At 44.6% G+C, this 15,603-nt stretch overlaps 2 protein-coding genes across 2 annotated transcripts; one reads left to right on the top strand and one right to left on the bottom strand.

Annotated features, from left to right (window-relative positions):
• Nucleotides 1–1,589: 1,589 nt before the first annotated feature.
• Nucleotides 1,590–9,801, top strand: CACYBP (calcyclin binding protein). The gene is made up of 6 exons (XM_077332528.1): nt 1,590–2,079; nt 5,005–5,200; nt 5,924–6,020; nt 6,951–7,050; nt 7,395–7,489; nt 8,724–9,801. The coding sequence occupies exons 1-6, from the start codon at nt 2,071–2,073 to the stop codon at nt 8,881–8,883; spliced, it is 657 nt and encodes a 218-aa protein (XP_077188643.1). The 5' UTR covers nt 1,590–2,070; the 3' UTR covers nt 8,884–9,801.
• A 183-nt stretch (nt 9,802–9,984) lies between these two features.
• Nucleotides 9,985–13,481, bottom strand: MRPS14 (mitochondrial ribosomal protein S14). Its single transcript, XM_077332530.1, has 3 exons — nt 13,335–13,481; nt 11,866–12,024; nt 9,985–10,460 (listed from the first exon to the last, which is right to left on the bottom strand). Exons 1-3 carry the CDS (start codon nt 13,371–13,373, stop codon nt 10,278–10,280), a joined length of 381 nt encoding a protein of 126 aa, XP_077188645.1. The 5' UTR covers nt 13,374–13,481; the 3' UTR covers nt 9,985–10,277.
• Between the last annotated feature and the right edge of the window lie 2,122 nt (nt 13,482–15,603).

The raw sequence follows: 15,603 nt of genomic DNA, 5'->3' as shown, positions 1-15,603 counted from the left end.
CATTATTACACTGAACAAAGCTGCTGCATAGGCTCCTTCAAGTGGTGTTGACTGGCTAAAGGTCATCTTCACAATGGGCCACAATGGGTCTCCCAATGACCATTGCTTTCCTTGCACTCCAGTCCCACGTAGAGACCTGATCCTTCCACAAAGATACACATCCATCCGACATGATGCTGAGGTTTGAGCATGGGGACTAACAGCTGGGAGATCTAGGTCCATAAGCCCCACTCTGCCACTTGGGCATTCTTCTCATTCCTACATTTCCCCTCATACTTTTCCAGCAGCAGCTTCCCCACCACCAACCACCTTCACACACAATGACTTCCTTCCTTACTCATCCCTAAAGGCTGTTTCTTCAGCATTGCAGCAGAGAAAAGGTGAGAGTGGCAGTCAGAGGAGGAGATGACTGACAGCAACAGTGGCGAAGGATGCAGCTGTGGTGGTGGCTGCTGAAGTGAAGGGGAAGGCATTGCATGCATATGCACTGATGGGGTGGCAGCCACCCATGTGCAGCCTTGCCCAAGAGAGGGGACAGATGGACTCACCATCCAGTCAACCAGAAGCAGGTCTTTTGGCTGCTCTTGTTGCCACCACCCTTCTCTTCCTTGCTTGTGGGTTGGATAGTAGACCTGGCCCATTTGACACACGTTGGATAATGCACTTTCAATGTGCTTTTGAAGCTGAATTTTCTTGTGTAGGACAGGAAAATCTACTTCTAAGGTGCATTAGAAGTGTATTATCCAACGTGTGTGGAATGGGATGGGCCATTTCCAGTCCTTGGGCCTTACATTTAACACCTCTCATAAAAGATTTACAGGGGTTAGGATCGTTTACGGCTGAAAGCCAGTCAGCAAGAGGCATTCTTAATGTTCTTGCTCCTACCCACAAACCCAGTAGGCAGACCTTCATTTTGCAATATCCTAGAATTGGAGGGGGGGGGGGTGCAGTTATGGCTTGTATACACATATATTATATATATATATACTTATATAGCACAATGAGTAATTTTTTTTAGACCTCGCTTTTTACTGACCAAAGGAGCCTCAAAGCGGATTACAATTTCCTTCCCTTCCTCTCCCCACAACAGATACCCTGTGAGGTAGATGAGGTCGAGAGAGCTCTGAGAGAACTGTGACTTGACTGGACACCCAGCAGACTGCATAGGAAAATGGGGGGGGGTCTAACCCGGTTCTCCAGATTAGAAGCTGCCGCTCTTGAATCACCACGCAAAGATGGATCGCAGATAAAAAAACTTTTGACTTTTAAAATTTACTTTGCAGATCTGCTTTATTGACGTTAGCCGCCCCAAGCCTGTCTTAGGGAGGAGTGGTCATAATGATGATGATAACAAAGATAAAGGAATTTCTTTCTTGTAGTAAAGCTGCGTCTTTAACTCAGAAGGGAGTCGCCGCAGAACTAAGCGCAGCCACAACGGCCTATCGCTCCACCGAGCTGGCCAAGACCTACCCACAGCGGCGTCGCTGTGACGTTCTCATGAGAGTCGCAGTTTGAGGACGTCACCCCGTTGAACAACGGCTGACCCCTTGAGTGCGCCGCTCTAGCCCTAATTCAACTCTATGGAGGAAAACGGAAGGCGGAAAACTGAAACCGTCACAGAACTCGATGCAAAGCTCTTTATGAAAGTTCCGGCTCCCTATCTGAGGCGTGGGGACAACGGCGAGCGCCAGGCGTTCGGAGGGCGCCCCTGCCCTGTGGCTTTCGAACGGCAACCGAAAGAAGAAGCTGCGTTGAATCATTTGCCATCTTTCTGCCTCGGCGGGGGGGAAAAGCGACGTGGGCGTGTCCCACTAGCAACCAACTACGCAGAGAGAGAGAGAGAGAGAGAGAGGGAGGGAGCGCCCCCCTCCCCGCCGATCCCGTGACGCGCAGGGAGGCGGCGTCTCGCGAAAGTTCGAGAGGAGAAAGGGGCGGTGAAGGAGCCGCTTGCGACGTTGCTGGCGGAGGGGGACTGCGCCTGCGTACATTTCCCCTCACGAGAAAAGGGCTTCGGCGGGAGCGCGCACAAGGGCTTACGGGAGTACGCGTGCGCCCCTCGCCAGCCGCAACATGGAGGAGGTGAGCCGGGTGGGGGAGGGGGATTCTGGCCCTGGCGGGAATTCCTGTATGGCCGGCACGAAGCGAGATATACGTGTGTTTATATATGTATGTATGTGTATATGTATAAGAGTGTGTGTATGGCCGGTACGAAACGATATATATGTGTGTATGCGTATATATATGTATATGTAAAGAATGTGTGTGTGTGTATATGTGTGTGTGTGTGTGTGTACATGGGAACAAATGGGTTTCTCTGATTGTAAGGGAATGGATTTATCCATAATTTTGAAGCAGGAAGATTGAAGTTTATGACCTCCACATTCCAGAAATATTTGGGGATTCATTTAGGGGGTGGGTTTCTGATTCTGCCCTCTGTTTCTCCAATGAAGGGTCCAAAAAGAAAGAAAGAAACGTTGTGCCTGTGTTATTTGGAAGAATGTGTAGGGAGCCTAAAAGGCTTGTTTCAGGTCAGTAGCCGTCTCAGTCTGTAGTGGTAGGATAGAAGTTGAGTCCAATCAACAAGATTTCCATGATGTAAGTCACAGTCACAGCTTGCTTGGTCGGGTGTATCTGTCAGAGTCAGATTTACTCAAAAAAAAAAAAAAAGCTTGTCTGCTGAAAATGTTGGTCTTAGAGGTGCTGTTGAATTTGGAAAATTTGGAGTAAAGCTAACATGGTTGTTAAAGAATGCTGAGTGTGTGGGCCATTATTTATTTATTTGATGATTGATCGTTTGATTACCCAGCACTCCTGGACTAGCCAGCTCATGCTGCAGAGGCCCATAGAACTGAGTTTTCAGTAGACCTCATGGCTACTTGTTATAGATCTGTGCTGATGAAAGTAGAATCAGGCTGATAGGCCGAGGACAGGTCCAGGTCCCAAATGAAGGGGTCATTTGTTGGAGACATGTTCATGATAATTTCATCCAGTGGTGTGGGCTTGGCAGCTTTAGACATGTGTGTGATACAATTACAATAGGAAGAGCAGAGGTGGCAGTAACTTGCTTTTTGCAGTTCAGGTTTGCTTGTGGTGATTCCAGTCCATTGTGATGGACTCAAACTGAACAGCCCAGCCTAATTGCATCAGATCTTGGAAGCTGAGCAGGGTCAGCTTTGGCTCCCGCATGGAAGGGAGACGTCCAAGGAATACCAGGGCAAACCAAACATCTCTTGCCTGGCAATCAGACGATCTTCAGATCTCCTGGCTATATTACACATGTAACATATATTAAATTAAAAAACTAAATAAATGTCCATTGTGATTTCTTTGTAAGGGGCCTATGCCCATCAAAGAGCTCTTTGCTCTGCCACCACCAACCGGCTAATGGCCCCTGGCCCTAAAGATGCCCGCCTGGCCCCAACTAGGGCCAGAGCATTCTCTATCCTGGCCCCCACCTGGCGGAACGAGCTCCCGGAGGAGATCAGGGCCCTGACAGAGCTAAAACAGTTTTGCAGGGCCTGCAAAAAGGAGCTCTTCCGCCAGGCATTCAGTTGAGACCAGGCATAACCAACAACGTCTGAAGGGCCCCTGCTACCTCCCTCCCAGAGCTCCATTAATGCACTCTGGACCTGTTTGCACTGTTGCAATGTTATAATTATCAGTTATTAATACTATTGTTACAGTTATTTATATGCTATGGATTGTTTCATGTATTGTTTAGACGTTTTATGTAAACCGCCCTGAGCCTTCGGGGAGGGCGGTATATAAATATAATAATATAAATAAATTAATAAAGTAGGACTTTGGTGCATGTGCCTTTTAATCAGGTCCCAGGGGGTATTGGCTGTGGGGTTTCACTCTGTTGGGATGAAGAGATACAGTAATATGTGAATGATCAGGTGAGCCATGTGGAGTGGAGGTAGGTAGGAGGGCTGGGATATGTATAATTGCGGGTGCTGAGCAGAGAAACAGCATCAGGAAAAGTACTTCCCACACTGGCCAGTCTCTGAATAATGTCAAGGAGCCCCAGTGGGTGAGCAGAACCCTCTATGAACCAAAAGGTGTAGCAGATGAAATATTTGGCTTGATCTGAGTTCAAATCTTCACATCTTGCTTAAGAATTAAGACCAAGAATGATAAAATGAAGCCACCCTGAACTCCTCTGGGTTAATTGCTGCTATTATTGCATCGTGACTACTGGAGATCGTGGAGCTGGCCTGGGAAAGGGTAGCATTAATGCCTGCTTACCCCTCACGCTCGTATGCCAATAAACGTCTGATTCTGAATGTGCACCCGCCAAGCTGATTAGGTGATCCGGACTGACCTTCCTTAGCTTAACCAATTTCACAGGTTGTAGGGATAAAATGTACTGGCTGAGCTTTGTGAAGAAAGGTTGGAATGGAGGTTACAAAAAGACAACCCAGTATTTCAGCAGGACCGGCTGCTTAAAGCTTATTATAGGTTAGGCTTTACCTCCCTTGTCTGTCCATTAGGCAAGAGTAGAAGTGGTAATTACCCCTGGCTAAAATCAGCCTCTCGTGTCCCAGGATGGCTGTTTGCACTCTGAAAACCCAAAGGGATGTAACACCCATGTTCAAAGAGGTGTGAATGAATTTTGTCTGAATGTCCCCCTCCAAAAACAAATGCATGCAAACTAGATTTCTTATGGGTCGCTGCTCAGCAGTAGCACTCCCAAGTCTTATGAAATTCATGGACCTATAAAAGGGCCTGTTGTGGCTCCTGACACTCCCCTTGCCCCCCTCAGCAGAAGAACACTGTTTTGTCTGGAGAAAAGTGCCTCACCTGGAGGAATGGATCAAATGTAATGTATATAAAGCATTGAAGTGTCTGTTCAGATAAATATGAGATTTGTGGGAAAGAACTGCAGTCTGAACAATTTTGAGGTTTGGAGCGATCCCTCCTCTTTCTATGCAAGCAAAGGAAATGTCCTTGGCTATAAAGCAATCGGCATTTAAAGTATTTGCACGTGTCTGTTTTATCCAGCTGCAGAAAGATTTGGAGGAGGTGAAAGAGCTTCTGAAAAAAGCATCAAGGAAGAGAGTTTACGACATTTTGCTAGCTGAAAAGAATAAACTCGAGAAAGAAATCAAAAACCAGCCACCACCCAAACTAAAAGCAGAGATATCTGAAGAAGACAGACAGCCACCCACAGGCTACACAGTGAAGATCAACAATTACGGTAGCCTGGTTTTATACACTCTTTTAATTCATTAGGATGGATTAGAGAAACTATAGGTGTTTGCTTGGCTGAAGTTTGAAAAACAGGAGTTCAAATTTTAACCCTGCCATGAAGTCCACTGGCCTGTCTCAGTTTAACCTCGCTCACAGGGTTGTTGTGAGATAGAATGGGGAGGGTTGAAAACAGCACACGCCCCACCTTGGAGGAAGGACAGGATACAAATGTAATAAGGTATATAAAATATGCATGTAAAGTAGTCCTGAAAAGGTGTATGGATCAGTGTACACTGAGGCAAGTCTGTTTCTTTCAGTGAGTGTAACTCTCATAAATATGGACATTTAACCTCCCTTGCTTTATATAGAAGTGCTAGCTAGTCTGATGCTGGCCAGTTTCTTCAAAAGGCACGATCAGGATAAGCCATGACTCCAGTGTGCCATAGAACTCTTTGCACTTGCACCTGCTTCTGACTCCTTTGCCCCAGAATCACCTAGCCTCCATTCTTAGGTAGTTGGCTAACATCGTAGGAGGAGCTGATGCATATGGGCCCAAATATGTGACAACTGTCACATAATAGCTGCATGTGCATGAAAACCATGATCAGCCATGTCACATCTGGATATTTTAATGCCCAGAGTGAATTTTATAAAGCTTGTTTAGGGAGTGAAAGGCTGAGGTTTTTCTTCTTGAGGAAATATTTTGAAATTGGGCTTTTAACTTTTTCAGCTTGGGATCAGTCAGATAAGTTTGTGAAAATCTACATCACTCTAACTGGAGTACAGCATCTCTCAGCTGAGAACGTGGAAGTCCGTTTCACGGAAAGGTGGGTTTTGTTCCAAATGCCATACTGCAAGCCCAGAATGGGGGATTTTTTTTGTTGTCGTCTGGCATGGTTCCCTCTGCATTTGGTTTTCATGCAAGCACATTTCACACTTGAGGGGAGGAGGACACTCTTAATATGCTTGGGTTCTTCTTCCCTCAGTCCCTGGAGGCAGGAAATTGATTGTCCTTTTTATCTGGGGGGGGGGGAGTGGAGCCCACCCTCAGTCGTTCTCCCGCCTTTACCTGAGAGAACAGTGGATTTAGAGAGCTTCTGAGATTTTCCTTTAAGGAGCTCCTTTGATTGCACTTTTTTTCTTTCCACGTGCGTACCTTTCTGTGCGCTTCTCCCCCTTTTTTCTTTTTTACTTTGTTCTTCTGGCCTCATCCTCCCCAGGGCTATTTGCCCTTTGCCTGCTGCTTCGGTCATGGCAATGTTTGTGACAGAGCAACTGAGGGACTTGGGGAAGGTGATCCCCAGGTACTGGAGTAGAGAATCCCTGCAAATCTACTTGCCCAAGCATCCCACTGTGGCAGAGCCCTTAGAACGAGCCATAGGCTGGCTTGGTTCATGAAAATCATCTTAATCATCCGAGAGTTGTGTGAATATGAAAAGAGCATCCTCAGTTTGTATGCAGTAGGGCCAAGTACACTGTTCAAGGCTACATGAAATGAGTCAGATAATCCTATTGATTATAACTGTCTTGTGGAGTCAGGATTGTGTCTACAGCAGTAATACAGGCGTCAGAAAATTGGAAGAGCTGCTGTGGTAGGCTGCCTCTGTCCCCCTATATGACAATGTTCCCTGTGAAATCTCCAAGTAACACAACCCTTGTATCTTATTGGTTTTAACATTAAAGCAGTATGCTCTCCCCTCTTTGTATCTGAGGGACCAATGTCTATGTAGTGCTAACTCTTCGTCGCTCCTTTCCAGATCATTTGATTTATTTGTGAAGAACCTGGATGGGAAGAACTACTCCATGACATTCAATAACCTTCTGAAACCAATTTCTGTGGAAAACAGCTCTCGAAAGGTCCGTGCATCTCATGGGATACATGTTACTAGTGGTTGTAGAGGCCTATGGTTTGGACACAAAGGCTGGTTCCCACTGCCTTCATAGGTTGGGCTATATACTAGAGCAGCCTTAGCATTAGGCAGTTGCTGGAGCAATAGGGAAGTAGAGCTCCCTCTGCAGTATCGAAACCACCTTTGTTCTACAATTATCACTTTGCATTCACATTTTTCAGTCATTCAAGTACACCTTATCTGGAGTTTCTAATAGATTTCAGTAGTATCCTGCCTTATTTATTCCACCTCTCAGCATTTCCCCTTTAAAAAAACAAACCTGAAGCACGGTTTTCCTTCTTCTCACTGCAGATCAAAACTGATATGGTCCTGATATTATGTCGGAAGAAGCAGGAGGAAAAATGGGAGTGTCTCACTCAAGTTGAAAAAGAGACCAAGGAGAAGGAGTAAGTGTGCTGCTGCCTGGTCTGTCAAATCTTGTTTTACATATTGAAGGGGAAAAAAAAGCATTGGAAACACGTTGATTGATGCATAATCCGCCAGTGAGCTGATAACATCATCTGGGCCCTCCAGAACCCCCCTAGCTACATTTTGAGGCAATCCTCAGCCTGACCAGTCTGTTAAGTTACGGTTAAACATTTAAATGGTTAATGGTTAAATGTTTAACGGTGTTGATGCTATTTACTGAGTCTGATCCTTGGAGTGTGTTGCATCCTATTTATACTGGAGCATGTATATCGATCTATTGTGAACTACCCTGAACCGCAAGGGAGGACAGCATAAAAATGTAATACTAAAATAAAAATAATTAAGAATGTTTGGAAGAAAGGCCCAGTGAGTAGTCTTGGAAATAGTACACACTACAACTTCACTAAGTTGCATGTGACCACCATAATGGGAGGATGTACATAAAATGCATGGAGGTTCTTGAAGCCGAGCATTAATTGGTTATCGTTCAAACAAAAGCACCATGTGCGTATCCTTTTCTTAGTTAAGGAGCATTCCCGATCTAGAGATTCAGGTTGAAATCTTCCTTATTTACTTTTATACTGTGCTCCCACCCACCCACCTCCGGAATACACAGTAGCTTACATTTTAAACTCTGTGAGGTAAGGCAGGCTGAGTGTGAGACTGGTTGAAAGTCATCCACCAAGCTTCCGTGGCAGCGTGTGAGCTCAAAGCTGAGTCTCACTGATTCTAGTTCTCTAACCATTGTACTGTGTTGGCTTTTTTTTCCCTAAACAAGTTTGATTTTCAGTGTTGAATGTAGTCTTGTACCATTCTAGACTGAAACAGGTAGAGCTTTATCTACCTAGTTGTAGAATTCTTCACACCTGTTCCGCCGAAACTGGCTGTAGTATTTTAAATGAAACCTTCATATATATACTAAATATTGTTTGAAATGCCTTGCTGAAAACTGTCTGAACAAGGAGTATTAAGTTATTTGGCCTTCCTGTCTCCCTATAAGTTGTACCATTTGAAGCCTCTTGTAACTCAGTCTTTTCCACACAGAAATCCTACTATTGCCAGTGAAGCTTCCAGGTAGTATGGTTTGACCTCTAGCAATGCTAAAGGAGGCTTACCTCGTGTTTTCTTGTCTTAAAGTTCTCCAGCTTTGTTACAAAGCAAGCCACAGTTGGGTCTAATTGGTAACCACCATTGTGTGTGTTTCTGTTTTAGGAAAGCATCATATGACACATCAGATCCAAGTGAGGGGCTGATGAATCTCCTGAAAAAGATGTATGCTGAAGGGGATGATGAGATGAAAAGAACCATTAATAAAGCCTGGGTTGAGAGCAGAGAAAAGCAAGCCAAAGAGGATATGCCACTAGATCTTTGAACAAATGGTGGGTTTTCTATATGGGGCTTCCGACGTGCCACTGAGATCAGAAAAAGTGGTGTTTACACAACCACCTTCCAAGCAAAAACAGTGCTCTGCATTTCAGGTTGGAGAAATAAAATAAAACTTACTATATAAAGGATCTCCTTTAAGTGTTTTGCCCTGCTTCCTTAAGGCCTTCAGTGCTTTTCTGAAACTGGCAAAATAACTACCTTTAATGTATTGGTGTGTTGTTTGAATCGATACTCATCTTCTGTTCCATCTGTATCCTCCCCTTCTCCCATCATGGAACACAAGGTAGGCTGCCACTTGAGCAACAAGTAGCCCCGGACAAATAGCAAGGCTACTGAGGCATGTTCCTTCCATATTGCTCTCTGCCACACTAGGAAATTAGCTATGAAACTCAGGAGTTTGCTTCATGGGAGGTATGCGAGGTTTCAAGCTGCTGCTTGCCCAAAGCTAAGCTGACCCCTTACTATTCATGGATTGAAGTGGCACGCCCTAAGTGTGCTAAGTAAAGAGGCTTTGAGAAAGGTGTTATTTGAACCCAAGCATGTTCCTTGGCTTCATTAAAAGAAACCAACATCCTCGTGGATGGTACCCCATGGGAAGAGTCAGTTGAGCAAGCTGTGAGCTAACATTCAGAATAACATGCTCAAGAAACAAAGCCTGCAGCCTCTTTAAAGCATTCCAGTTATACCTTTGGGAGCCCTGTAGTAACATTGCAGGCCCTTTTAAGTGCATGGGGGGGGGGAACATGCCCGTAACTACTTAACCTGCTTCCTGTATGCACTCATTGTAACATCTGAAAAGAGTCTTTTGATGGCCTTTAGGCTGGAGGAAGCTATGCACGTATGTTTGTGGACATAAACCATCTGCCACAACTTATAAATCATGTGCAATCCAACTACACCTCCCCCCCAAAAAATATATGCACAGTCCTGTAAAAATCCAGTCAGTGCACTTGTGTTCTTAAAGTATGAAGTATAACCACCATCACCCCCAAATTTGTATTTTCAAACCCCACTACCTATTCCCTTTCTGCTCTTTAATGGTCAGCTGTAGTAACTGTCATCCCATGTCAATGAATTTTGTCACATGTGGCATTTTCAGTTTTATTATAATGCAGCAACCTGCATCACTGTTTAAAGCAAAGTACTTGGTAAGAAATGCAAGGAATTGATAGAATTTGGTCACTCTGGGTATATTTTCATTGCTTCTAAAAGTACCAAACCACAGGTTAATAACTGGCTTGACAAACTCCAACCAGGCTCATCTGCACAGCAATTTTCTTCCCGTCTTCTCCTTGTGCTACCCCCTCAATAAATCTTAAGAGTTGGAAAAGGGCTCAGTTTTTTTTTATTCCCTTGGTTATGAAAACCCTTAGCAGGGATTCACCACATTGCTCTCTGTATCCCGGAGAGTTGGGCATGGTCAGCTAGGTGGCGGAAAACTATTCGGCTGAGCCTCCAGCGCTTCACCACAGCTCGCGGCCGGGAGGTCATCACACAACGGTTGCGGATCCTCACAGGGCAGCTGTCTCGTGGCAGGGCATGAATCTCTTGACTTGCCATTTCCTGTAACAGACAAAACACAATGATACGTCTCAAATGTTCTGGAGTTTTTGTGCTGCACACTGCTATTCACGGTATTATGATCTCTTAAAAACAGATTCATGTGGGTAGCCGTGTTGATCTGAAGTAGCACAGCAAAACTTGAGTCTAATTGCACCTTTAAGACCAACAAAAATTTATTCAAGGTGTGAGTTTTTGTTGGTCTTAAAGGTGCTACTTGACTCAAATTTTGTTGATCTCTTAAAAGTTTGGCCTTGCAGAAAGGAAAACATATGGCAGTACTCATAGTTCTATGACCAAAGTGGGGTGCATCATTCATTCCCTGAGGCCACCAAATCTCTCTTAGTAAAAAGGATAGATTCCTTTGCAAGATTCAGTCAGGTTTTGGCTTCTCCAAGGCCTGTAGGAGTCTGCAAGCCTGTTAGAAACAGCAGATTTCTATCCTGCAATCGACATTTTGCTAAATGTGCTAAATGTGGATTTTGCTAAATGTGCAGCTGCAAACAAGCCTGCATAACTCTAGTGGTGACTTTTTGAGGGTTCCTGCTTTGTGTCCCTTCGAAAAGGGTGATCTTTTCCACAACATAGAACAACATCTGAAACTTTGTTCTATTGCTTCAGACCATCATGGCCATCCACCTGAATCTAGCAACTCGTATAGTCACTGTTTCATAACTCTTCTATATTTTACATGAATGACTACAAAACAGCAACCACGAGCCTGCAGCTTTTGTGCCCACCAGGGAACAGCCTGTCCGTTTGCTGGCAGAGCAAAAAAGGGTAGCCAGATGTTTCCTGCATCTCCTGGCTGTAGAGATATCATGCCTATATTGGCTGCTGCTTCCTACTTCCAACAATCACTTATCTGCCTTTCTGAGCAGCAGCATGTCCAGGGGAAGGGACTGCTGCTTCAACCATTTGCTTCTCTCTGTTTGGGAGTAGCAGTAGCTGCCCCCAGCAGCTTTCACCATCCGCTTGAAGAGCGGATGGGAGTCTGAAAGCAAAGAAGAATTAAAGATTGGTTGTTGGCAGTGGGAAGCAACCCACAAACTTTAAAAGCATTTGGAGTTTGCACCCGCTCTTCCAACATAAAAGGTAAGTAGTTGTGGAGAATAAGCCTCCATTCTTTGAAATCAACTACAACATGATGATTTACTGCGACCATGGGATCCCTAAACCACTGGATTCTTTTTTTTAACACAGATCTTCATTACGCTTTACTATATAGTCCATAGCTGCATGTTATTGGATATCTGTTGTGATGGAACAGTTGATTAAGATTCTAGAAATAGGGAAAAGTGACCAATGGATTCACAGCAGTAGATTTAAGTGATACAAGAACCTTATTCATAATCTGCTCATTATGTGATACATTTTTTTTTAAAGCTGTCACAAACTCAAGTCTTACCTGTAGTTCTTTTGGCAAAATAGTGTTTTTCCTGAGAGCGTTCAGACACAGTCTTTGATCTGCATATTCATGGGCCATCTTCCTTCTTTTCACATCCCGTAACATTCTCCAGTCCACATAATGACTCCTTACTTGCCCAAGGCAGGAGAAGGGAGAGATCTGTCAATGAAAGAAAATCACATCCAAAGTTTGCCACGTCTTGTGCCTGAAGCATATATCCAGATGTAGTATAGCACAACCATTATTCATAAAGCCCAATTTTACCTTTTTCTCGTTTTCTGACAATTTGAGCACAGATAGCCTTAACAGTGCTACTCACAGGTAAAATTTGGTAACCCGCTGTAGCCTGCCCACCCATGGAGACTTCTTGGTATTTTATGGTCTGAAATAGGGGGGGAAACACATAATCCCATTATTCATCTTTCTCCAGTGCTGCTTGTGTGATGGGATAAAATCCTAGCTTGCTGGCTGCTTTAGTGATTTGTTTTATGGATAGGCCAATTCTGATCTACCTGCATTTCTGAAACAGAACAGTATAACCTTCAGATGTGAAAAAAGATTGCTATGGCCAGTAACAAGACATACAGCTCAACAAAGGCAATCACTGAAGAATGACAATGCATGATCAAGTTCAGCTCTTCAAACTATATTTCTTGCTATTGACTATTCTTTTCCAAGTACTGCAATAATTGTTCTTCACATATCAGACCATTTGCTGCAGCACATCAGTTTTTAATTAGCACTACAATTCCTCATCTGCTTTTCTTAATTGTCAAAGCATTTCTACCACATGCTCCTTCAGACCATACAGACAAGCAACATCCAGGGGCCATGTTATAGAGTTAGAAGGGGCCATGAACACCACATTACATTTATTTATTTAGATTTATATACCACCCTCCTTTGCGGCTCAGGGCAGCTGACAAGGAACATAAATTGTGTAATACAGTACAACGTAGTTCAATAATTGTGCCGTCAAAAGTGTATTGTTCCCTCACTCCATAGGTGGCTTTGTGCTCCCTTAAATATATGTATGGACGTGTGCATTTATGCTGGAAAATGCCACGAGCCAGGAAGGGCGGTAAACAAATCACAAAATAAATATAAATATTTATATCCGATTCTCCTCTGTCTCCACATTCCTAGCTTCCCCCCTGCAGATCATCTCCGGTATCTCGTTCATGTTCAAGCCCCCAAGCCCTGAAGTAGGGCGCTGCTCCCGATTCCCACGGCTAAGAGAAAACGGAACGATGAAATGCCCATATTCCGAGGCAGGGAAGCATCCCGCGCATGCGCAGAAAGCACGCCTAACCCCTCGCTCATAATCCCTAACGGGAAACGAAGCCAAGGCACTCTCGTGCATGGAGACAGCTCGCTTCCGCTTCCTTCCCCCACGGGCCCGAAGCTCAGGCTTCTACAGGAAGCAGCGAGCGGCGGAGAGGTCTCCTAACCGGGAAAGCATCTCTGACCTGACGGGACACCATCCGCATCACCACCGCGAGCGCCATGTTTGACCCACAATGCTACGCGACAACGGCGACACCACTTGCAATTGCGCGTGCGCCGCCAGCAATGACGTCAATGCCGTAGACTACCAAGAGCCGGGTCGAATGCGCGTGCGCGGGAGGGGAGAACGGAGTTGGAAACCTCGGCAGCAAAGGGAGGAGGGAATTTTGGCGGGAAAATAGTTAGAAGGGGGGGGGAGTTTCTCGGTTTATTAGGGGGGAAGACGTTAAGGGCAAACCCGTCCACGAACTGTGAACTTTAATTGCATTTTATTTCTTATCCTGCTTTTGCGAAATGCTGCAAGCCTAATTTGAAATTCCCTCCCCATCAAAGCATTACATCCCACCTTTTCTTCCAAGGAATTCAGGGCGGGCGACCGTTGTTCTCTCTCTTTTTGGCACAACAAACCCGAGATTGTGGGGGTAGTTAGGCGGAGAGAGGGTGATTGGGTGCTAAAGAGTATCACGGCAGAAAGGGGGATCGAACCCAGATTTCCCCCAAACTCAATCTCATTAGGCCCAAGTGGTTGAGCAGTGGCTTTGCATGCAGGAGGTTCCAGGTTGAACATTTAAGAGAGTAGCAGGTGATGCTCTGATCCTGGCTAGTCAGCGGGGCTGAGCCTGGTCACTGTTTGGTTGGAAGACCACTAAGGAATACCAGGGTTGCTATGCAGAGGCAGGCAATGACAGGCACCTCAGCATCTCTTGCCTTGAAAATCCCAAATCAAGGAGACATCACAGACTTCTGCCCAGACCCTGGAGAGTCATTGCCACTCAAGAGTAGACAATACTGGGAGACAAACTCACTCCGTACACGGCCGCTTCTTGGGTTCTTGACACTACAAAGGCTGTCATTTTAAAAATATATATATACCCAGATATTGTTACAAGTTCTCAGTTAAGGGGCAGACCCCCCTTTAGCTGTGGGTTCCCTGGTTTGAGCACTCATTCAGGCATCCGTTCTCAGGTCCTTCAGCAGAGACAAGCGGGCTCAAAACAGCAGGAGTTTATTTACAAAGAGATAATAACCCCAACACTAACCACTATAGCTAGCATACAAACTGGACACTTAAACAAGACCTCTTCCTGTAGGACCAAAATCACACACATTAGGGGAGGAGCAGATTCTTCCATTATGTGTGTACAAAAATATGGGTGGATAGCCATGTTGATCTGAAGCAACAAAACAAAATTCAAGTTCAGTGGCAAAGTTTTAGTCAAAGCATACCTTGAATGCTTGTATCTTGAATATAATTTTGTCGAACTCCAGTTTTCAGTTAAAATGGCATCCCTTGGCCTAATACTTGATAGTAAATCCCACTGGAGTTTCTTTCTGAGTACATGCATATTGCATCAGAGAAGTAGCTTTCTGAGGGAAGAAATCTAGCAAGGTTCTACCAGGTTTTGCAGCTGGAAGTGGCTGTAAAATGCAGTTTGAGTAAAAGCGACTCTGCAGTCACAATTATGTGTTTTGCTATCCTGTGGAGAAAGTTTATGGTCCCTACTTCTGAGTTTTACATTTTATGTTCTTTTGGGCTGTGTGTATGTACATTCCCTCTTCTTGCTAATATGCAAATCTGAGGGAAATTATTCCTGCATAATGGGCTGCAGTCCATGAAAGTTTATGCTATAATATATTAAGGAGCTTTGTCCTGATAAATTGTTAAAGTGCCAAAAAACCACATGTGTTTTTGTTTCACAAATATAACAACTCTGAAATTCCTTCTGCTTTTCTTTCTTTCTCAAAACCATAGGACATACTTGGGCAGTGATCTCGCTCAGATTAATACTCAAAGAAAAAAATGGAGCATGTGTGCTTAATTCTTCACCTATAGTAAGGACTGTGTCTTCTAAGAATGTTGTCATAAATCTGTGGGGGAATTGACTTGGGAAGGGGCAGTTTGTGTTCACATGGAGGGATATTTTATGAAGAAAATTTGGAAACACTAAGCTTTCCCCCTTGTATAAATGATACCATTTGCTCATAGAAGTTATTTGAGATGATGTGATGGAAGATTATTATCTGCCACCACTGGGGAACGTCATTCACCACCTTTTCCACTTTGGTTATTGTTGCTGCTCACTTTCTACGGTTGCCAACTGTGAGCTGGGAAATTCCTGGGGGTGGAGCTGGGGGAGGGCAGGGGTTGAGGAGGGACATCAGCTGGATATATTGTCATGAAGTCCAGCCTCCAAAGCAGCCATTTTCCCCATCAGAACTGATCTTTGTAGT

Source organism: Paroedura picta, chromosome 4, assembly GCF_049243985.1.
Source record: "Paroedura picta isolate Pp20150507F chromosome 4, Ppicta_v3.0, whole genome shotgun sequence".
Lineage (NCBI taxonomy): Eukaryota > Metazoa > Chordata > Lepidosauria > Squamata > Gekkonidae > Paroedura > Paroedura picta.
The sequence above is the reverse complement of the archived record's forward strand: the minus strand, read 5'-3'. Positions and strand labels throughout refer to the sequence as shown.

What these genes read in the sequence shown, in the direction of transcription:
- CACYBP (XM_077332528.1), top strand. An exon ending in AGTGAAGATCAACAATTACG is followed by an intron (nt 5,201 to 5,923) that starts GTAGCCTGGTTT and finishes TAACTTTTTCAG; the next exon opens with CTTGGGATCAGTCAGATAAG. An exon ending in AAAGAGACCAAGGAGAAGGA is followed by an intron (nt 7,490 to 8,723) that starts GTAAGTGTGCTG and finishes TTTCTGTTTTAG; the next exon opens with GAAAGCATCATATGACACAT.
- MRPS14 (XM_077332530.1), bottom strand. Translation starts at nt 13,373, where the DNA reads ATGGCGCTCGCGGTGGTGATGCGGATGGTGTCCCGTCAG. An exon ending in TGCGGATGGTGTCCCGTCAG is followed by an intron (nt 12,025 to 13,334) that starts GTCAGAGATGCT and finishes TTTCATTGACAG; the next exon opens with ATCTCTCCCTTCTCCTGCCT. An exon ending in TTTTGCCAAAAGAACTACAG is followed by an intron (nt 10,461 to 11,865) that starts GTAAGACTTGAG and finishes TGTCTGTTACAG; the next exon opens with GAAATGGCAAGTCAAGAGAT.